This window comes from Drosophila bipectinata, chromosome 3R, assembly GCF_030179905.1.
Source record: "Drosophila bipectinata strain 14024-0381.07 chromosome 3R, DbipHiC1v2, whole genome shotgun sequence".
Classification (NCBI taxonomy): domain Eukaryota; kingdom Metazoa; phylum Arthropoda; class Insecta; order Diptera; family Drosophilidae; genus Drosophila; species Drosophila bipectinata.
The window spans coordinates 8,052,978-8,073,979 of NC_091739.1; the positions used below are offsets into that span (position 1 = coordinate 8,052,978).

A 21,002-nucleotide genomic window follows, 5' to 3' on the forward strand; every position below is an offset into this window, starting at 1 on the left:
TTCAAATTTTGGCGCCCATGGCAGGAATCGGTAAGTAAATAGGTTATCGATAGAAAAGTTCAGTGTTAGGAAACATTCTACGCATTCTTGTGAAATTGGAAGCAAAATAAACCCCGGCTGAAATAAACCTTCCTTTAAAAAAGGAGACACCAAATAAAAATGGATTCTAAAACTGAATCTGTTCAAGAGGATTCAGGGCTCAATCAGGGTATCAAAAGAAAACCTGATAATACCACCAACAATGAGCATAACTCTGACGACGAAAGCAGTCCCAACAAACGCCCGAAGGAGGACGATCCTGTCGTTTCCATAAAAACTGAACCTATCTCGGAAGACCCAGTCAAAATAAAAAGCGAACCTGTTGATAAAGATGACAAAGCCACGACTTCCGTTGCCTCCACAAGTGATGCTCCTGAAATAATGATCAAAACAGAACCCGCTGAATCTGCGACTTCAGTAGCTTCCACGAGTGATCCTCCCGAAATAATGATCAAAACAGAACCAGCTGAATCTACGACCCCAGTTGCTTCCACCAGTGATCCTTCTGAAATAATAATCAAAACAGAACCAGCTGAATCCTCAACGAATTCCGTAAAAACGGAACCTTCTTCCACTGCAGATCCTTCAGCAGCAGCTGTAACCACTAATGGTCAATCCGCAGGCGATTCGTCTGTGTCCTCAAGCAGCGCAAGGCCCTCCTGCCGTTTTGGAATTCGTTGTTACAGGTCTCTACTACAAACTACTAACTGATATAAACTAGTTTACTTACCAAAAACAATTCTAGACGCAATCCAGTCCATAAAAGTGCTGAAGCTCATCCTGGAGATGCCGACTATCGACGACCGGACTTCCCGGAACCGCCCCTAGGCACCCCACCTTGTCCCTTCGGCAATGCTTGTTACCGCCGCAATCCAATTCACTTTCAACAGCACTCGCATCCTCCAGACTGTAAGTAGGATTCGCTTCGATTCGACTTCAAGTGGACTAAAGGTCAGAAACTCCAGTCAATTCCGCCCAGAACATTCGCAATCGTCTCCGCCAACGGGAAGCCAAAAACCAGCAACAAGATTATGCTTCAGAGGACGAGGAGGAGGATGAGGAAGAGGATCCCTTTGCTGATAATAATTGTGAAGATGCAGACTATCGTCCAGGTGCGGATGTAGACGACGATGATGAGGAGGATGAGCTAGAGTTCGACAGTCAGCGGATCAACAGCGATGATTACGATTAAATAGGTGGAACTGTATTTCCATTCCATCCCTTTTTTAGGGTTTATTGTTAATCTATTCTAGACTAAGTTGTTTCAAATACCAAATTACTTAATATATATTATAAACATATATAATAGTTTATATTTAGTAGAAGCCTTCGTCAACATCGTCGGCTGGTTTCTGGTCAAAAGTAGCACCCCACTTGGCTGCCTCTCCGCCGCGTACCTTCACATTGTAGCAGACGTTCTCGGCTTTCAAAACGCTCTGACGCATGGTAGTAATCTTACGCCACAATTCACGGGCTCGCTGGCAGTTCAGGCTAATGTATCTGAAATTGGAAAGATGAGCTGGTTTCTTTCTAGTGAAAGTAAACAACCTACCCTTTGTAAAAGTGCTGAAGGACTTTGCAGGTCTCCATGCATGTGTCCGTCTCGCCACTGCCAAGGGAATTAATGCAGCGACGCATCAATTCTCCTGTAAGATCGGAGAGACCCAAAATGTACTCGGTTGGGTCCACAAAAAACTGGAATTTCTTGAGGCTTTCTTCTGCCGGTGTTGAAACCACTTCATCCAGTTCGTTTCCGTCTTCATCTTTTGGCTTGGGTTTCTCATCCTCGACATACTGCATCACCGCTTGAAGAGCCTGCCAGTCCGAAACGCACTTGGCCTTGTTCTGCGCGTCCTCGCTGGACAGATACTCCATGTAAGTGTACGCCTCGATGAACTCTTGCAAGCCCGGTGAGTAGGCCGAGCGGAACTGATAGACATCCTGGTCGCGCAGCTCCAGGGCCACGGCCCGAAAGTTTACCTCAATCAGTTTGTTCAGACGCTGGCGCGCCTCCTCGAGGACCTTCTCCTTGTTCTGCTTCCGCGAGTCGATGGAGTGCAGCAGGAAGATAATGCGCTTCGATTCAATGGTAATATCTCGACTAAGCTTGACAATCCTCTCATGACGGTCGTGTTTTTGTGTAAGTTCGTTCGAATACTTTGTGAAAGCCAAAATAATGGGATTGTCCTCGTCCAGAGCAACTGCCGGTTGGCGCTTCTTCGGACCACCGTTTCGCTGCCCACCGCTTGGATTTTTCGGCATGGTTGAAGCTTGATTATACCAAACAATTCTTTAATAGACGTGGAGAAAGGTCTAACATGTCCGTCAAATTAGCGACGATAGGGAACAGTGGAATATGGAACACGTTGAACTAGTTCCTTTTTCAACACTGGGGTTTAAAACACTATTACATTTAAATCGCCCGCCCAAAGACCCTTAAAATTATATAAATTTAATCAAACATAAGCCTTTATATATTAAAAGAAATAAGCACAGCTTATTACCAAACAAAAACTCAAATATAATATTTCATATTAAAATAAAAAATAACATTTACATTGAAATGCACATGGAATAAAATTGCTTGAAAATGCGTTGGTTAATCCAGCATCTTGCGGATCATATAGTTCAGAATTCCACCGTTTTTGAAATAGGTAATGTCCACCTCCGTGTCGAAGCGCAGCGTGGTGTCGAAAACATTTCCATCGGCCTCCACCTGGATGCGCTGGCCGGGCTTTAAGTCGCTAGGCAGGTCGATATTATAGGTCTCGCGGCCACTCAGCTTCAGAGTTTCGGCGTTCTGCCCTGGCAGGAACTGCAGAGGGATAATGCCCATACCCACCAGGTTGGAGCGGTGAATGCGCTCGTAGGACTCGGCAAGCACGGCCTTGATGCCCAGAAGGAACGGTCCCTTGGCGGCCCAGTCTCTGGAGCTGCCACTTCCATAGTCCTTGCCAACAACCAGAACCAGAGGAGTGCCCTCACTTCGGTACTTCTCCGCCGCGTCGAAAATGTCCAACTCCTCGCCACTGGGAACGTGTAAAGTGGTGGGACCTGTTCTGGAGGCGAGCTTGTTGACGAGTCGAATGTTTGCAAAGGTTCCTCGAGCCATAACTGCATCGTTGCCACGCCTGGATCCGTAGGAATTAAAGTCTCGCGGCGTGAGCCCACGCTCCGCCAAGTAACGCGCTGCAGGAGACCTCCGAGCAATGGATCCCGCCGGCGAGATATGATCGGTGGTCACAGAGTCTCCCAGCAGGAGAAGACAACGGGCGTTAGCAATACTGCTCAGCTTAGGCAGCTCTCGCGTCATGCCCTCAAAAAAGGGAGGCCGCTTGATGTATGTAGATGCCTCACTCCAAGGATACAATTTTCCATCTGAAACCTGCAGCGTCTGCCAGTCCTGTGAGCCCAGCTGGATTTTGCCTGTTTGTGAGATAATATATATATCATTATGAAGTAATCCAAACGCTCTTAGTACTCACTGTAAACTTCCTGGAACATGGCTGGAATAACATGCTTTCGCTCCACATCTTGAATTTCAGATCGGGTAGGCCAGATGTCGCGGAGAAACACATTTTCGCCATTTGAATCCACTCCCAGCGGCTCTGTTTCAAAATCTATGTCCACTCGTCCGGCGATGGCATAGGCTATCACCAGCAGCGGACTAGCGAGGTAGTTGGCTCGCGTATTGGGATGGATGCGTCCTTCGAAATTCCGGTTGCCCGAAAGGACACCACAGCAAACCAATCCGTTCTTTTCGATGGTATTCACAACATTTTCATCCAGAGGACCAGAGTTTCCAATACAGGTCATGCACCCGTAGCCGACGATATCGAAGCCCAGTTTCTCCAACGACGCTGTCCGGGTACAGGATTTTCGAACCATCGGCTTCATTGCTCTCGAAAACTACACGCGCCAAGTACTCCAGGTTAACCTGATGCACTATGCCGGACCCAGGGGGCACGATCAGCATGTTGTCGAAGGCTCTGGCTCCCCACTTGAGGAATGTGAAGCGCTCTTTGTTGCGCTCAAACTCCAGGGACTGATTCTTGGACAGGGCATCCGAGGTGCGGGCGAAATCAACCTGCACGGAGTGGTCAATGACCAGGTCGGCGGGACAGACGGGATTGATTTTCTCGGGATTGCCGCCCAGCTGCCGGACGGCATCTCGCATGGCGGCAAAGTCTACCACGGCGGGGACACCAGTGAAATCCTTAAAATATGTACATTACCCACAAGTCTGCATTAGGGAAAGTCTACTCCCCTACCTGTAGAATAACACGTGCCGGCTTGAACGACACCTCCACGTCATTGGCTCCTTGTTTCAGGCCAGGGGTCCATCCCAAAATGCTCTGCACGTCTTTTTCTAGAACGTGGAAGAGGTCGCAATTACGCACTGCGGATTCCAGCAGAACGCGAATAGAAAATGGAAGGGAATCTGTGGAAAGTCGAGGTAATAAAGATAGTTCCATGATTGTTGGGTCAGCCTTACCATATTTGCTGTCAATGGAGGGCAGGTCGAAGTATTTGTAGACGTTGCCGTCTTTGGTGAACGATTCCTCAAATTGAGCAAAAGGATTGGCGCCTGAAAAGGGTTTTAAATCAGCTAAATATCGTGTTATCTTCAATTAAAACCTACTGGAGGACATGATGGAGAATTGGACAAAAACAAGGCAATCAGTGTGGCCAGATGGTTAAAGCTACTCTACGACAAAGTACACCGAAAAAAAATTTTTGCTGTTTTAAAATAACAATACTTTTAATTAATTATTAAAAATATAATAATTATTCATTAAAAGTCGAAAGAAAAGTTTAAAATCTGATATTTAAAATACATTAATACTTCGCGGTGGCCCTTACTGCTCCTTCTAATCATTTACCATATTTTGAAGGGAAAATTTGACAAAAAAATTAAAATATATTGTGTGTCTGGATTTTGATGGAAATTAATAGAGAATCGATCTACAAATCGTTCAAGATATTCCACTTAAGAATCGGATTGGAATTGGCAAAGATATAGCCTTCGCGGTGGCCCGCACTGCACCTCCCACGTTCAAGATACGTGGGATTTTTCATATTTTGAAGGAATATTTTGAATATTTTCAGAAAAATTTACAAAAAATCTAAAAAATATTTTATTGTTGGATTTTGATGGAAATTAATAAAGAATTGATCTACAAATCGTTTAAGCTATTCCGCCTAAGAATCGGATAGGAATTGGGAAAGATATAGCCTTCAAGGTAGCCCTTACTGCTCCTCCCATGCATTTTCCATATTTTGAAGGGGTATTATTTTGATATTTTTTTCCCCTAGAAAAATGAACAAAAAATCTACAAAATGATTTATTGTTTGTTTAAGGTATTCCGTTTAAGAACCCGATAGACACTGAAAAAGATGTACCCATAGGCGAGGGCAATATTGTAGCTCCATGCATTTTTGGAAATTTCTGAAGGGATTTGAAGATTCTCCAGATCCAAAAATATTTTTCTTAGAGATAAAGAATCCCTCCTCTAATTTCAAGGCAATCTTTAAGACAATACAAAAACTGCATTCCTAGAAATTGAGTATCATTTTAAGGTTTATTTCGTAAGTTCGAAATTAAAATTAATCGTGTGTGCTCTTTTTCATACATATATACTTTAACGTATATAACTGAACTCTATGGATTTCATAGTTTATCGTAATAGTTACAATTGTCTGCTTATTGTTATGTCACATATCATAGTTGTTATGTTATTATAAATAATTGTTTAAGATTATCAACTATTTTCCCAAGATTAGCAAGCACAAACAAAGTTGCAGCAGGGATAACAAATCTGTTGTGGCTTGGCTTAGTTTTACAGGTAAATGCGGCGCAAGTCCTTCGGCGTGGTAATCGAATTACACTGGGGGCATAGCTTTCGAGCTCCCAGGGTTTGCAGCCAGCATTGCTCGCAGTGGACATGCCAGCAGGATACAGAAATGGCGGGGTTCTTGTAGTCGTCGATGCAAATTAGGCACTTGTACTTCCCCTGTGCCTGTTTTTCGTAGGCTCGCAGCTTGGCCTTTAGCGACTCGATGACCTGCAGTTGATTTTGGGAGGTAGAACGCGTTGAGCGAGAGGTGGATGGCTCCTCATTTGTTACTGGGTCTTGGGCGGCCGTGGAATTAGCTGCTTCTACATCAGAGCTGGTGGGCTTCGGCGCATCGTTGGAAGATATTAAGCTGCGCACGTAGCTGGTGACATCAACCTCGGAAACGTTTCCATCGGTATCCTCGTTGACCAGAGGTATCACATCACCCTCCCCATACTGCGTAGGCCCATATATATGAGTGTCGTCTTCGTCGACGTTGAGATCCTCATCTTCATCATCTTGCGCCTGACTGCCATTGTACTTAATTGTCTGGCCTAAGCCAAGAGCCGAGTAGCCACCCTGCACCAGGGTGGATACGCGGATGCGTTTCTGGCCAGCCCATTCATACTCCTCGTACTCCTCACTGTCATCGGAATCCTCGCTAGAGTGTCGCTCTCCGTTGGCCTGGCCATTCTTACGACTGCTGCGCAGACACTGGTTGGCATGCTCTTGGATATTGGCTTGGGGAAATTTACGATTACAAATGGGACAGGTGGCCTGGCTGGAATCAGTTGGGGCTGCTGCTGGAACGGTTGGCGGTGGCGCTGTGGCAGGAATAGATTGAGCTGATGGGGGAACTGAAGGGGCCGCTGGGGCTGGAGATGCCGGTCGTTTTCTGGTTCGTTGACGCTGACGGGCCTGCCGGTTACGCTGCACCCGCTGAAAAACGCTCCACGGCTGCCTGCCACCGGAGCTGGATTGTGCTGTGGGTGGAGGAGCTGCTGCTCCCGCGCTGCTGACGCTGATCGGATTATGCAAACGCTCCATTTCCACCTGGCAGTGATCGGCCACCTGGCTGCGCTTGATCTTCACATCGCATGTTGGACAGATTACATCGTCGTCGCCATTCCCGTTGCCGGGCGTATGTTGAGCGAAGTTCTCGCCGTTGGACACAGTGTCCGTGGCCATGTGTGACTAGGGTCCACTGGGGACGGCCTCCTTGGAAGAATTTAATACAAAGGATTGTACTGATGCTGTTGTTTTGTTCGCTAATCTCGGGAAGCCACGCGACGCCGACCTTATGTTCCCATAGTATACTCCAACGAGGGTCACACTCTTAAAGGATTAGCAAACTTGGCTCTGGTCACATTGAAGTAAGCACTTGTTCGGGAAAACTGTTGCGGAATGTAAAAAAAGTTAAAACATGAATTTAAATTAAATAAATAAATAAACTGTTGAATTTACCCTTTTCGAACTAGATAAATTAATTTAGCTATTAATTTAGATTTTATCGCAAAATGATATATATCGACCTTCAATAATGCTGTGATTTTGAAAATCACTGAAAGTAACAGGCAACTAACTCTTCTGGCAAATCCAGGCATCATCGACGGGCACACTAATTTTCAGTTGTGATGTGGGAAGCAAAACATTATTATTTTTGTCGTTTTTATTTTTTGATTATATAGAAAAAGTTCCCGATCGGTGGAGAACATGTGAAAGAGGGAAAGTAACGCAACTTCCCTATCAGACTGTAAGTGCACAGGTATTCGCAACGGGCGAAAGAACAAGCGACACGAAAAGGCAGCGAAAAGAGAATAGAGAAAAATATAGCGTAGTTTTCATTCAGAGTCAGTGCGTTAGTCGTGGGCGTGTGGTAGTGTGTGCGTGCCTCCAATTGTAATTGGAGTCTTGTCTTCGCAATATTGTTGAAACAAAAGTCGAGAAGTCGTTAAAAGTCAACTATGCAACAGCAAAATCAGCAACAACTACCCCAGGACAGCCTCGTTGGGTGGCGAATGAACGTCCTGCCCACTTACACGCTCAGCGGAATGAGTTCCTTTGACGCCGAGTCGCTGCCCGATTATTCAGAATTTGATTCCGAATCGGTGACTCTGGACTATTACAAGGAAAGGTATCCTGCATCCTAAACAAATTATAAAATTCGCATATCGCATTTGGTACTTTGTCCGTATTTTGTTTTGCTTCCGTTTTTGCTCCACTGCACCCCCCCCAAGACCCCATATTGTTGTTGTTGTTGTTGTTTTGCATATGCCGTCGTTTGCCCCAATTTTGCCTGCCGTTACGTTCTATATAGCAATTAACCATTCTGATCCTGTTGCCATGCCACTCACCCACACATACATACATATGTAGGTCCACAGCCGAGGACAACCAGAGAACACTTAAAAAGGATGAATTGTTTTGAAAGCTACTTAAAAATAAAAAATATGTTATAATTTAAAAATCAATTTATATTTATTAAGATGTCCTATTATTTTGCCCGCAACTGTAGGCACAGTACCCTTGGTACTCTCGCATCAGAAAAATATTGTTGGTGTTAATCTCGTCGAGCCGCTATAAATAAACAAAATAATCGTCTGGCCCGAGCAAAATCTGCAGATTTGCTAGACGCTACATTTGCTCGGACACAGATACATGTATCTTTGGCATTTGTATCTCGCAGATGCCATAATTTGGCACGGTACTCAGGCTGATACATCAGGGGAATTAAGCCTAACAATGATGCAGGGAATAATATTTCCATCTGAAGTCTGAGAGTTGCATTGCGCCATAATGCGCCCTCGCTTCCGCCCCAAACGGATCCAAATACTCCGCCGCCCTGTTGTCTGTCGATTTAAATAACGAACAATGACAAAAAGCCATTCAACTGTGACAACACAGCAGTGTTTGGTGAATTGCGACAGTTAATCCACTCATGAATAGTGCCAGATTTTACAACCACAGTCTCCTCTTTTTGTAGAGATGTAGTTGCCGAAACAGAATCCCATATCGTTGCTCTTAATTGCATGTAAATAAAATTGCCTAGTTGCCGCAATTTGATTCGTGCTCATCCTTCCTGGCAAGCCCTCCTCCTCCGTCGTTGTTGCTCCAATTGTTTTGCATGTTGATGGCGCTTATTTAACTGCTTTGATGTAAACGCACATGTTGTATGTGTCGCTAGATATGTCGCCAGTTTCTTGAATTTGGGATTCCCGCCTCCTCTAACAAACCAACAACTCTCCCCCTCTCCCCATTGCCTTGCAGATGTTGAACGGGCTGCTATCGCCGCCAGAAAATTGAAATTTTGAACCGCATTGGATATAACCTGAACGCGCAAACCAAAAGCAATAAAACGCCAATTGAAGCATTTATATTTAGATTGTTAAAGTCAACCAGAGTAACACATACTCGCCTCCCGCATCCCACATCCCACTAAGCAAAACTAACCAAGAAACGCATTCCAATTAGTAGCCGCAGGCAGCACCTTTCTGCCTGTATAGTCGATAAGGTGAGTTCGGGTCGGCATGCCACTGATATGTCATGCAATTAATAACGATTATCTTGTGTGCAGTGTACTACGTCCACCAGCAGAGAAAATGGCACCGACGACCACGATCGAGACCATCACAATCACCCGGCCACTAAAGGTCTGTCCACCTGCCATCACTGCAATTAGTCGTATAGCTAAGCCCATTTCTCCGCTTGTCTCGTTCGTTCACAGGTGATTGCATTTATCTGCGGCGTCATCGTGGTGGTGCTGATGATCATGGCCCTGGCATCCACAGACTGGCTGATGGCCGCCGACTGGCGGCAAGGCCTCTTTGTGCACTGCATCGAGGACGATTCGGTGGCTCCCTTGCCGTTTAACATTCAGGATCCACCAGGATGCTACTGGACTCGCGATATAGGTGAATTATTAAGATAGATGGAGATCAAGCTTAACTTAAACTAATCTCTGTTGGTCCACAGGATATATCAAGGCCACAGCAGCTCTATGCATCATCACGCTGGTAACGGATGTCATTGCCACAGTACTGACCGGTCTGGGCCTCAAAACGCAGAATCACAATCTAAAGTATAAGTTTTATCGCATAGCGGTACTGGTTATGCTCGTGTCCTGTGAGTAGCAGCCTTTTCTTAGTCTAATCCTAGTACTAACGACTCTTTTTCAGTGCTGGCCGTGCTCTCTGCTTTGATCGTATATCCTGTATGCTTTGCCGGCGAGCTCTCATTGGGTATGGCGATGTTCTCTTCTAGAAAAACCGTATTTCATATCAATATTTCATCTTCAGGCAATCGAAGAGTATGGGAATTCGGTTGGGCTTATGGCGTCGGCTGGGGAGCAGCCATCTTCCTGTTCGGGGCCGTGGTCCTGCTTCTCTGCGATAAGGAATCGGAGGAGATCTACTATAAGGAGAGGAAGATCGTACATGAAAACCAAATGCGCGCCTAGGCAAGGCCGCACGACCTGCCTGACGTCGTTCTCTAGACCTAAGTATATAGCAGCCAACCAACAGCAACACACACAGACACATAGATTTCGACTCAAATCAGACTCTAGAAAAGAAGCAATTTGCAGCTAAACGAATGTGTTATAATTATGATTGTGTATATCATGACCATTTAAAACCAAAAAATAATCCGTAGCCATCAGCCACCCCTCCCACCTTCTCATAGTACTCGGCATTTGTTTAGATGAGGTTTCCCCCCAATGAGTTTGTATTTTGTATCGTTTCGAAAAGGTAATCGTAAGCAGATCAACCCAGATCAAACACACGACCCCCATCTATCTATCATGTAGTCAGCCGGTCAGTCGTCAGTCGTCAGTCAGTCACATATACATACGTCTAGGAATTCTGAAAGCTAATCGCATTAACCACCACAAACATATATACATAAAATTGCATGTCCAATGAGTTCAACCCAACATTGTAGCGGATGTTTAGGGCTTTCTTTTTGGTAGAAACCTGAGGCAACATACTTGGCCTTCCAGGTTGAATTAGAACTCTTACAATATCGTACTCACACTCAGCCACATATACATAGCAATGTACTCATCATGTAATCTCCCACTTATCGAATCCAAATTAGAATCTTATGTGTATGTAAACGAAGGACTAAGGTCATCATCGTTGTCTATATGATTTGTACTCAAGAGATTCGGTTTTAAATACTGTAACTATGGAAACACCTGTGTGTGTCCCAGTGCATCATCGGGCGACCAACACTCTCGAATATGTTCTCGAATATGTGTGGCTCGCGTCACTTTTACCTTTTGTACAATAATTTAATCAAGCAGCTGTCCAGTACTATACTCGTACTCGAATGTCCCCGAGCCGTTCAGTTATTGTTTAAGTCAAAGCCTAAGTGTATGCATTCGTTTTATGTACTTGTAACATTTGTAACCACCTATGATTTAATTATTTATTGTCTTATTAACACACTCTTAAACATATCACATGCAAATTACAAAAATAAAACCGTTTTTGACCACTTTTGTTAACATTTATTTAAATGATCTTATAATAATTTGTATTTAATTTATTCTTAAGTATAATTCATAATTCATAATAAATCATTCAAAGTTCATTCATTGCATATATCAAAGAACATCAGATCGATCATACATATATTATATCGCTTGATTTGGATTATGTTTCGTTAGTTTCTGTTTTTTGCGATAAAACTTCAATTACAAGCCGAAATTAAGTGAAGCAAATGCAACAAAATTAAATGCGACGTAAATTACAACAATACAAAGGGAAATATATATGCTTGAACATCCATATATATAGACATATATATGAAGACATTGAACAAATCGTAGGCAGGAACGTGCGGTGAAAAAAAAAAAGCGAAAATGAAAACGAAACAAAAACAATTATAGCGAGTATAAAGACAAAAATTATACCAAACCAATTGAATTATTAAACAGTGCTTACATACACGCATGTTTATATATAGTTCTATATATAAGTTTAAAAACAAAAAGCATAATTAACGAAACAATTATACTCTAAAAACGAAACTCTACGAAACGTCACAGTTTTCCAGATCGTTTAAGAAGAAAACTAACAACCAACACATGAGCGAGGATCATTTTGTTTAAAAAAAAAAAAAAACATTAAATATATACAGAAAAACATATGAATATAATTAACAAACAGTTTTAACATTTAATTTTTTTAAAGTTTAAATTCGATAGAGATTCGATAACAAGAACGAACAATTTAAGAGATTAAGTAAAATTATCAAACTTATCGCTAGTGATCCATATACTGTAACTGTAAACATATGCATAGATCGTATTTTATAAATTTCCTATTTGCATACCTATACCCGCAGCTAACTCATAATCAACTAAATATGTATTTCCGCGAATTACCAATCAGTTCAATGGATTTAGCTTTGAATTGGTCATTTGGCGAGAGTCCCTGCCCCCGAGAAGCATCCAACACCCACTCCAGAGCCCAGTTCCTTCGCATAATCCTTTCAGAATCCGTTAAAATGTAAATATTTCAGGAGAGTTTTCAAGAAAATAAAAATAGTGTTAACGTTCACACACAAAACACTTTATTTTTCATTTAATTTAAGGGCACTTTTACTAATCTCCTATAATATTCTCTAAAGGGGTCATGGGTCCCGCATCTTTAACCATTTCCCTTAAAGCTTTAACCACAAAGTCCATGGAAAACCTATTCTTGAGGTCCATATCCCAACAGGCCTTCAAGAGGCATAATAAATCCTGGCTACAGGGTACAGTAATGTCCTCCAAGTTTGGTCGTCCATCTACGGGGGATTTCATTGAATTGCATAAGAATTAGTAAAAATAATAAATACTCTTACTTTGACAGACATGTTCCTTTAAGAAAAATGGAGTGTCGAACTCCGGGAAAGGCTCCTTCCGCGCCAGTATCTCCCACACGCTTATGGCCCAACTGTACACATCGCACTTTTCCGTATAGTGATCTTTATACACCTGTCATAAAGATATTATGAAGATTATTTGGAATTAATATCCAAAATAGAAGCTAACCTCTGGCGCCTTGTATCTACAAGTACCCACATCCACAGTCATTGATATTGTGAGGTCCACCACAGTGCCAAAATCACAAATCTTCAGAATCCGGCCCTGATTTCCCAGCAGAGCATTTCGAGGCTTGACGTCGCGATGAACCACCGCCTTGGGCGTCATGGCATGCATATGGGCGATCCCCTGGAAACCCAAACGAGTTTATCTTAATGGCACCTATTCTCATATAGTATTCTAATACTTGAGCCATTTGCAGAGCCCAGTTCAGGGAATGGGACATGGTGTAACTGGGTTTCCGATCCGCGTGCAGGAAGCTATGTAAGGATCCACCGTCCATGTACTCCACCAGCAGGTGATACAAATCGTCGTGCATGCTGACTCCGTATAGCTCTATAATGTTCTCGTGACGCACCTTGGACAGTTGGTTGATTTCTCTATCGATTACTTCAGCTTCCACACCGTAGTTAAGTCTCTTCACAGCAATTTTGAGATTCCGCCAATCGGCTTTGAAAACTTGGCCGTAGCTTCCACCACCGATTCGCTTAAAAAGTAAACAATTAACCAAAATTAATCTATTAATTAATCTATCTAGTAGCTTCTCTACCTTCATTGATGAAATTTCCTCGTAGGGAATAATATCAACCTCCACCGCCGTCATGTTTCTTAACACTGAACTGCCTTTTCAAACATAAATTGCAATTTAGGAACCGATAAGGTTCTAGGGAACCGATAAGAAGGGAGATAAGACCTCTTATTCAAGTGGATAACTAACTATTATTTTAATCTAATATAAAAATAATGCAAATACTAACATTTTGTTTAGTTTACAATCATATATAATCAATTACTTAAGGCTTATACAAATTTAAATTGGAATAAGAACTATATTTGAAACTAGACCTTATCATTATCATCGCAGCTACGAAAATGTTTAGTCCTTTTTGGCGATTAGGCCCTGTTTCTTGAGTTGGCGCAGCGCGCACTTGGCAGCCGTACACTTGGCAATGCGATAGTTGCGCCCGATCCCGCGGAAGGTGCCCTTGCAGAACACATCGACGGTGACGCGAACCCGGCGACCGTCGGCCAGCTTCTCCGGCTTGCCGAACTTGGCCGTCTCCGGTTCCAGTTCAAGGAGCTCTCGTATGGGCGACTTTGGCACTGAGTTACTAAACTGCTCAATCTCCGGACTCATCATATTGCTGTAAACCTGCCACACCACATCCAAGGACATATTTGAATCCAAAAAGATGGCCCCGGCAATCGACTCGAAAACATCGCCCAACGCCTTGGGCACCTCAACGTCCTCGGCATCGTCGCACTCCTCCTCGGACAGCAGGTAATACTGAAAATAAAAACGTGTTTTAGTAACCAGCCATACCTGGTTGATGCTTCACTCACCTCCTCACTTATGCTGTGGCCGTTTTCCTGTTGGATTCGAACGAAACGATCGATGACATCGTTAAGTCCGGGAGACAGATGACGGAAGAACTTGTGGAAACCATGTCGCACAGCCAGGGAGGCGAAGATGGTGTTGTTGACTAGCGCGGATCGCAAGTCGGTCAGAGCGCCTGGCGAGTGCTGGCGGGGATCCTCATACAGGTGCCGTGTGATGAGATAGTCCAGAACAGCGTCCCCGAGGAACTCCAGTCGCTGGTAGCAGTCGGTGAGGCGATTGGGGGTGTAGCTAGCATGCGTCATGGCCTGAAGTAAGTAGGAGCGATCGCGGAACCTGTAGCCCAGACTAGCCTCAAACTCCTCAAATCCACTCAGTAGTTGATCAAGCTCTCCCGCAGCATTGGGAGCAAAGTGCAGCAAAGGACTACGCGGGGTGGGCCATGCACCATAGACGGTGACCATGCCTTCCGCGTCCGATTTGCTGCTCCCTGGAACTCGTTTGGCCTCCTCCTTCTCCGCTGGCTGCCTAGTGAAGGGAAGAACTCGTATGCCCAGCCAGGCCATGAAGAGCAGTGCTCCTCGCGGTCCACATTCGATGAGGTAAGCTCCAATCAAAGCCTCCACGCAGTCAGCTATGGACTTATCCGGGATACTGTGCTGCGATACAAGGTTGTAGGGTATGAAGCAACTAAAGTCGTTGCAGCTGTCGTTGGATTCATCCAACTGGCCGGTCTGGAGCCCATTCTGCTCCAGACCCAATGCCTCGGCCTTCTCGCGAACCATTTCGCAGATCTGTACACTGCTGAGGTTCTTGATGTCCAGCAGATCGGCCAGCTTCCAGTGGTGCGTCGGAATTTTGGCCTCAATCAGAGCCTTTTCCAGCTCCTTGGGGACGTAGTAGCAGGGGGGCAGCCAGTTGTCGTGCGGCTCGAATTTCGTGGCTATCATGTACTCGCCCAACCGCTTACGTCGCCCCAGACGGTACAGATTGAGATTGGCCACTTGCTTGGAACGCAGGTGGCTCAACTTGCCCTCATGCACATTCTCATAGGTGATGTAGAGGTAGGTAGTGATGGCATACTTCAGAAAGGAGTCTCCAATGGTCTCTAGACGCTCCAGATTAATGCCATCGTTGGCATTCGACATGGTCAGGGCTTGGAGGATAATGCTAGGACTTGGTCCCGGATGGCCCACCAGGCCAGGCTGCCGATCGAAGCTGAATCCCTTCGGTAACGTTGAGGATGGTGTGGCTTTTTCGGGCACTGACGGAAGAATCTTCTTTCGTTCGTATTGCAAAGTTAGCTGCTTGTTCTCCAAGTTGAGCCTGTTGTGGTCGTTGTAGTTGTCGAAACTATCCCCACAGCCGAGAACCTGGTAGACCTCTCCCCCATTTTTGGCCACCCAATCAGCATTGAGCTCCACCAGATCCGCCAGCTGCAGCTGCTTTCTGTTGACTAGCTTATCTGCTAGTTGAGCCTCCTCCACATATGGAAGTAAGTGCTTCAGCAACTCCAGCATTGAATCTTTACCATGCTGGGCTTCTACGGAGTCCTGCCGCTTGAGGATTAACTCCTCGTTGTGAGGCACCAGCATGCCGCAGCTTCTGATCTCCTCCTGGAGCCTTGATATCGACTGCTCATAATCACCGCTGGACACCTGTAAGCTTTCTTGCAGCTCCTGCTCGAAATTGAAGCCGATTAGCAGGTTCTTGGTTTCTTGGTACTGCCGCTCATTGGCGTTCGTGGCCTGGATAATGGAGAGTTGCTTCTGGCGTTTTTCCACCTCCTGGGCCGTCTCGATGGTCTCCGCCTCGTTCTTCGAAGTAAAAGCAATGCGGCCCGCATCAATTTCATCCTCCACATCGTCATCGTCCGTGCTGTAATTGTGGTGCATGTAGTTGAGAGGTCCGACCTGGTCGTCGTCATCATAACTGGAGCCAAGCGAGTTGTCCGAGTCGTAGTAGCTATAGGTGGGCTTTACAGAACCCTTGGCTTTCGCATTACCAGTCGGTTGGGGTTGGGTGCGTTTTGGTTGCTTGAAGCCTCCCTCACTATTGCTCACATCCCAGAACGTGGGCGATCCATAGCGGGTCTGCTGGTCGCCTAAAAAATAACATTTTCTTTAAATTCAGTTTCCTAAATAATTTTTAAAAATCTTACAGAACTTGACGTTGGCCGGCAGAACTGGCAGGTAGGACTCGTCCTCCTCATCATCCTCGTTGTTGAAACTGGCTATGTCATCTGCCATGTCATTCGACCAAGTGCCAATTTCAATAAAGTCGTCCGCCTCCTGAAGCTTCTGCTCCCCTTCGATTATAAGTTCGTTGGCACTCTTCTCTACCTTATCCGCGTTTGATTCCGCCTCCACAACGGTGTCCTTTTTCTTAGAGTCCTCCTGGCCTTCTTTAGCGTCTTTACTGTTCGCTTCCACATCCTTTCCCACATCTCTTTGCTTGGACTCGCGAGATTTCTTCAAAACCTCGGACAGACTCCAACCAAAGTCCAGCATGGGCCACTGGAAACCTTCGTCTTCGATTTGTTGCTTTCCCAGTCCCAGATCCGCAGAGACCTGCTTTCGAATGTCGTCGGCCAGAAGGAGGCCATTGATGCGGTACAGGATGCAGGGCAGGCACACGGCTGTGCGCCACAGCGAAGCGGGAAATGGGTGCACTGTACACAGCTCGGGTACAAGGATCTGTTTCTGTTCGAGATTTTCTCGTTTGGCCCGTTTCGTCTCCTCCGAACTGGTGGGCAGGGCCACGCCTTTGCGATTCACGTACCGCGGAGTCAAAAAATTCAGGCGGGCACTCGTGTGGTCGACGTCCAGCAAAGGTTGCGAGGCATTTTGGATGTTTAGCCCGTACTTGGCATAGTAGTAATGCTTAAACGTGCGATACTGCTCGCCAGGGAAGCAGCTGAGCGGTGACAGGTGTGGGCAGATCTCGGCGACATAGAAGTATTGGGGCTGATCCTGGTTGCGATACCAAGGCATAACAACGGCGTCCTGGAAGCGCTGGCCATCGAACGGTTTCGCCAATCGCTCCTCGTCGGGCACCTCTCGCGGCATGGTGTTTCCATTAGCCTGGATCAGGTCCAGAAACTTCCAGTCGATCATCTTCCCACCCGCTGCCATTTTCACCGTCGGCACAATAAAGACGCAGTTCTCAGTAGAATCGGGATCAAAGAGCATTAGAAACTTTTGCAGGCGAAGTACATTGGTGAAGGTGTAGTTTAAAAATCCGTTAATGCACCCGATCTGCTCGCTGGTCAGCACCACTTGCTCCTTGGCCAGTTCGAGGGAAACCTTTACTTCCCCAGACCGGGTGAAGATCGAGAAGGCGCTCAGTTTTGGAATTCGTTTGGTGGTAAGGATCCCGAATCCCTGCTGAGCATCCTCGGGTGGATAGATTTTCCGACCACGAGTATTTTGCTCTTCGGGAATGGGGCATTGCAGGGTTAGCTGGATGAAATAAAGGTAGCAGGCCGCCCCGGCCACTGGACGGCAGTCACAGAACTCGGACGCTATTCGTTTGTAGTAGTACTGTCTTCTCTTCGTCGTACCAGGTCGAGGTTCGTCGCTCATCTGGACAATCTGTTCGTCCTCAGGCTCCAAATCGAAGCACTCCCAGTCAGCCTCTAGGGCACGGAAGCCCTCCTTGCCAATTGGCTGCAGCTGGTCATCCAGTTCGCCAATTCTATGAAGCTCCACGCAGGCTTGTAGGGCAGCCAGTCGCCTCGCCAAAGTTTGAGTGGGCATCGGAAGACCCTAAAAATACAACAAATATGTGAAATAGACGAGTCTAGTCTAGTAAAGTAAAGCCACAACCCGACTTCCACCTACCACAATGTCATGTTTCAGTGGGGAATTGATGGGCAGTCGCAAGGTGTACTGATATAGCGTCTTTCCGGCCCGTTCGATCCTTGTACAGCGCCACAGTGCTGTCAGCTTCGTGAAGGTGTCGCTGGGCAGGCGAGCACAGTACTTGTTGATCAGGGCTATGGCCGACCCAAGATCCACAGAAGCCCCGGTTAGCAGCTGAGGCCTGGGTCGATAGGCCGCCAGGCAAGCACTGAAGCGTTCCGCATCACGTTGTTCCTGCTCCGATGGTTCCGTGTTGGCGCACTTGGACAGGAGCATTTGCTCGATTTCCCGATACTGAGCCATCTGGTGCACCAGTTTTGTTGTTGTCCTCGTGAGTCCATCAACGCAACCTTTTTCAAAGGGGGTTGAAGGACTAACAGCCTCAGACTCGGATGGAGTACTCAGTTCGCATTTAAAGCGTCTGGGTTTGCGTTCTACGCTACTTTCACTGGTGGTGGTGTTGCTAAGGCTGACAGCCTCGTCGCTGGAATTGCTGGTGTCCATCTGGACGGCAGGGTCATCCTGGATTTCCTGCAACTTAATATCGCACGCTGTGGGCGGCTGATTGCTAAGAACCTCAGGGTTCAGAATCTTCACCGTACCCCGAGCCGTCCCAAAGGTGTAGGGATCGGATCCGAGCGAATGTGGTATTGCCGAATCGTCCGAATCACTCTCCGCTTCTTGAGCTTCTCCTGCTGCTGGAGCGCCACAGATAAAGCGGTGACTGTCGTCGCTTAGCTTCACAGAATCTACGCCTGGGCTTTCGAAACTGGGTGCCACCAATATGACATGGTAAGCGGGAGCAGCTCGAGCACGGCCCTTGCACTGCACGTAGCTGCGATAGGTGGTGGGCGGATCCCAACGCACCACCAGATTGCACTTGGGCACATCGATGCCCTCCTCCAGGATCGAGGTTCCAATGAGAACATTGCAGTCGTGCATTCGGAAGCGTTTGAGCACTTCCTCCTGCCGCCGGTGCTCCAGTTCTGCCTCCTTGGGCTCTGTGGCGGGGTCGGCCACGCGATCCGTGGTATACTGGCAGCGCAGGAACTTGAGACTGGGGTCACGCCGGCTCATTTCCGCCAGAAGCTCGAAGAGCACCCGAGCAGTGTGATTTTGATTGCAATAAATTAAGGCGCAGAGCGTGTCGCTCCCGTCGTTCTGGTCGCGGTGATGCCTCCTCGTATAAATGCGTCTTCGAGTTCGAGGTTGAGTCCCTGTTCCGGTGGGTTTGCTTTTTCCTTGGCTCGGAGCATTAGTAGTCGAGTGAAAGTTGGTTTTTATTGGTTTCTTGTGGTCTGATAAGTGGAGAATGTGTTCCAGATTGGCCACCAGGGCTTTTGTTTCGTTGGGCGGCTGCTCCATCTGATCTACTAACCGGCATTTGTTTTCGAGAGCTTGTGATAGACGCCCGAAATCGGTCTGCTCCACCTGATGGCGCATTTTTCGTATTCCGTCCACTTGAGTGAGATTTTCCTCCGGTTTAAAGCAGCGCAGAGTTTGCAGTAGCCTCCGAACCTTGGGACTGGAGTAGCGCTCGACTATATGACGGGGATCCTCTCCGGCTGCCTGTTGCCGTTGGAACGTGTGATCGCAGAGAGCATGGAGCTGGGTTAGCGCTGTGCTCACCAGACAGTAGAGCAGGAAGTGACGCTCGTGGGGCGTCTTCACCTTCAGCTTTTCGTTGGTCTGGTAAAAATGCTGGGCAGCTCTTTGGGTGCACCACGGACCCATCTCGTGCAGCACAGCCAGCAGTGAATTAATGACGTTTAAGGGGTCCAGTTTGGGATCCGGAATGTCTGTAAGAAGATATTGTATTAGTTAATATGAATAAATTCTCTAATCTCTATAACCTTTTAGGTCCTCCATGAATTGGTCCGTGCCGTAGATCTCAAATGGGTCATAACGATGGTCTATCAAAAACGCTTTGTGGGTGTTCAGGACGTCGGCCAAGACTAGCGACAAGTCGTCCATTTCGTAGGGGGCACACTGAACAATGTATTCGTGAGGTCTGGAGCAGTACCGCAGCACTGTAACAATATCACTGGCCGTCTCAATTCGACAGAGAATATTCCTTTCGAGAGTGGCCAGCATGGCACTCAGTTCTTGCAGCTCACATTCGGCACTATGCAATGGTCCAGCTAGGCCAAGGATACGGGGTCGGTCTACAGGAGCTGCCGGAAGAATATGGTCCTCAAAGAGGGGCAGTAACCTGCGATACACTTCACTGTCGTGGCAATCCTCCAACACAATCAGTTCTACGCTCTTTAAAAGCAGTTCGCGTGTCTCCAGAAGTTCTATAAACCCCTCGGGCCGTAGGATAGATACATTGTAGTCGGTCCAGCAATGGCAGAAGGGCACCTGCATATCCGGTTGCTCTTGCCACACTTGCAGATCGGTCAGATGGGAAAGCATGGTGTAAATGGAAGAAGGCTCCTTGTCGCGACCAACCTGGGTGCTTAAATATACGCTGACCTTCCCGCGACATCGGGCCCGGCGGGAAAGCTCCTGGAGCAGCTTAAGGGCGATGAACTCCTTGGAGCTCCGATGGCCCAAGCATATTATGGTGTTTCGCTCAAAGGCGGAAGCCAACAACTCCACCTGGAAGTCGCGCGGCGTGAACACGGTGGTGTGTAGATTGTTATCGCACCAATGGAACGCCATTTCGGCGATATGGTGGTCCAGGGGATTCACAAATCTCTCGCTATTGGAACTATTTTAATGAAATCGTCCAAACACCGGCTTGCAGCATGCTAGTGTGACCGTTCTAGGTGCTTGATGAAATCCTTCAATGCATTTCATTATTATGTTTAGATAAATCGTCTTAATTTTAA

At 46.4% G+C, this 21,002-nt stretch overlaps 7 protein-coding genes across 9 annotated transcripts; 2 read left to right on the forward strand and 5 right to left on the reverse strand.

Moving 5' to 3' along the window:
• Positions 1-64: 64 nt before the first annotated feature.
• LOC108128878 (aprataxin and PNK-like factor) lies at positions 65-1,345 on the forward strand. The gene is made up of 3 exons (XM_017246728.3): positions 65-725; positions 785-948; positions 1,005-1,345. The coding sequence occupies exons 1-3, from the start codon at positions 160-162 to the stop codon at positions 1,229-1,231; spliced, it is 957 nt and encodes a 318-aa protein (XP_017102217.2). The 5' UTR covers positions 65-159; the 3' UTR covers positions 1,232-1,345.
• Trax (Translin associated factor X) lies at positions 1,247-2,365 on the reverse strand. The gene is made up of 2 exons (XM_017246727.3): positions 1,592-2,365; positions 1,247-1,539 (listed from the first exon to the last, which is right to left on the reverse strand). Exons 1-2 carry the CDS (start codon positions 2,299-2,301, stop codon positions 1,356-1,358), a joined length of 894 nt encoding a protein of 297 aa, XP_017102216.2. The 5' UTR covers positions 2,302-2,365; the 3' UTR covers positions 1,247-1,355.
• Positions 2,366-2,516: 151 nt separating this feature from the next.
• On the reverse strand, positions 2,517-4,758 carry Irp-1A (Iron regulatory protein 1A). Its single transcript, XM_043212250.2, is given in 6 exon segments — positions 2,517-3,465; positions 3,525-3,892; positions 3,894-4,255; positions 4,311-4,480; positions 4,535-4,627; positions 4,682-4,758. Coding segments are annotated over 6 exon segments (1,830 nt in total). The 5' UTR covers positions 4,692-4,758; the 3' UTR covers positions 2,517-2,638.
• Positions 4,759-5,638: 880 nt separating this feature from the next.
• On the reverse strand, positions 5,639-7,208 carry RNF220 (ring finger protein 220). Its single transcript, XM_017246480.3, has one exon. The coding sequence runs from the start codon at positions 7,062-7,064 to the stop codon at positions 5,880-5,882; it is 1,185 nt and encodes a 394-aa protein (XP_017101969.2). The 5' UTR covers positions 7,065-7,208; the 3' UTR covers positions 5,639-5,879.
• Positions 7,209-7,472: 264 nt separating this feature from the next.
• Positions 7,473-11,388, forward strand: LOC108128729 (transmembrane protein 47). Of its 3 annotated transcripts, none has more exons than XM_017246482.3 (7): positions 7,473-7,629; positions 9,144-9,387; positions 9,451-9,526; positions 9,601-9,787; positions 9,849-9,998; positions 10,052-10,114; positions 10,172-11,388. In XM_017246482.3, the coding sequence occupies exons 3-7, from the start codon at positions 9,476-9,478 to the stop codon at positions 10,330-10,332; spliced, it is 612 nt and encodes a 203-aa protein (XP_017101971.2). In that variant the 5' UTR covers positions 7,473-7,629; positions 9,144-9,387; positions 9,451-9,475; the 3' UTR covers positions 10,333-11,388. The 3 variants fall into 3 exon arrangements, with proteins under 3 accessions (XP_017101971.2, XP_017101970.2, XP_070137127.1); XM_070281026.1 differs by lacking the exon at positions 7,473-7,629 and adding an exon at positions 7,871-8,010; XM_017246481.3 differs by lacking the exons at positions 7,473-7,629; positions 9,144-9,387 and adding an exon at positions 7,659-8,010.
• Positions 11,389-12,468: 1,080 nt separating this feature from the next.
• Takl2 (Tak1-like 2) lies at positions 12,469-13,570 on the reverse strand. Its single transcript, XM_017246483.3, has 5 exons — positions 13,517-13,570; positions 13,154-13,453; positions 12,916-13,095; positions 12,726-12,858; positions 12,469-12,668 (listed from the first exon to the last, which is right to left on the reverse strand). Exons 1-5 carry the CDS (start codon positions 13,568-13,570, stop codon positions 12,484-12,486), a joined length of 852 nt encoding a protein of 283 aa, XP_017101972.2. The 3' UTR covers positions 12,469-12,483.
• A 144-nt stretch (positions 13,571-13,714) lies between these two features.
• On the reverse strand, positions 13,715-20,985 carry Dcr-1 (Endoribonuclease Dcr-1). The gene is made up of 5 exons (XM_017246479.3): positions 20,022-20,985; positions 18,148-19,967; positions 16,467-18,072; positions 14,311-16,409; positions 13,715-14,254 (listed from the first exon to the last, which is right to left on the reverse strand). Exons 1-5 carry the CDS (start codon positions 20,830-20,832, stop codon positions 13,844-13,846), a joined length of 6,747 nt encoding a protein of 2,248 aa, XP_017101968.2. The 5' UTR covers positions 20,833-20,985; the 3' UTR covers positions 13,715-13,843.
• Between the last annotated feature and the right edge of the window lie 17 nt (positions 20,986-21,002).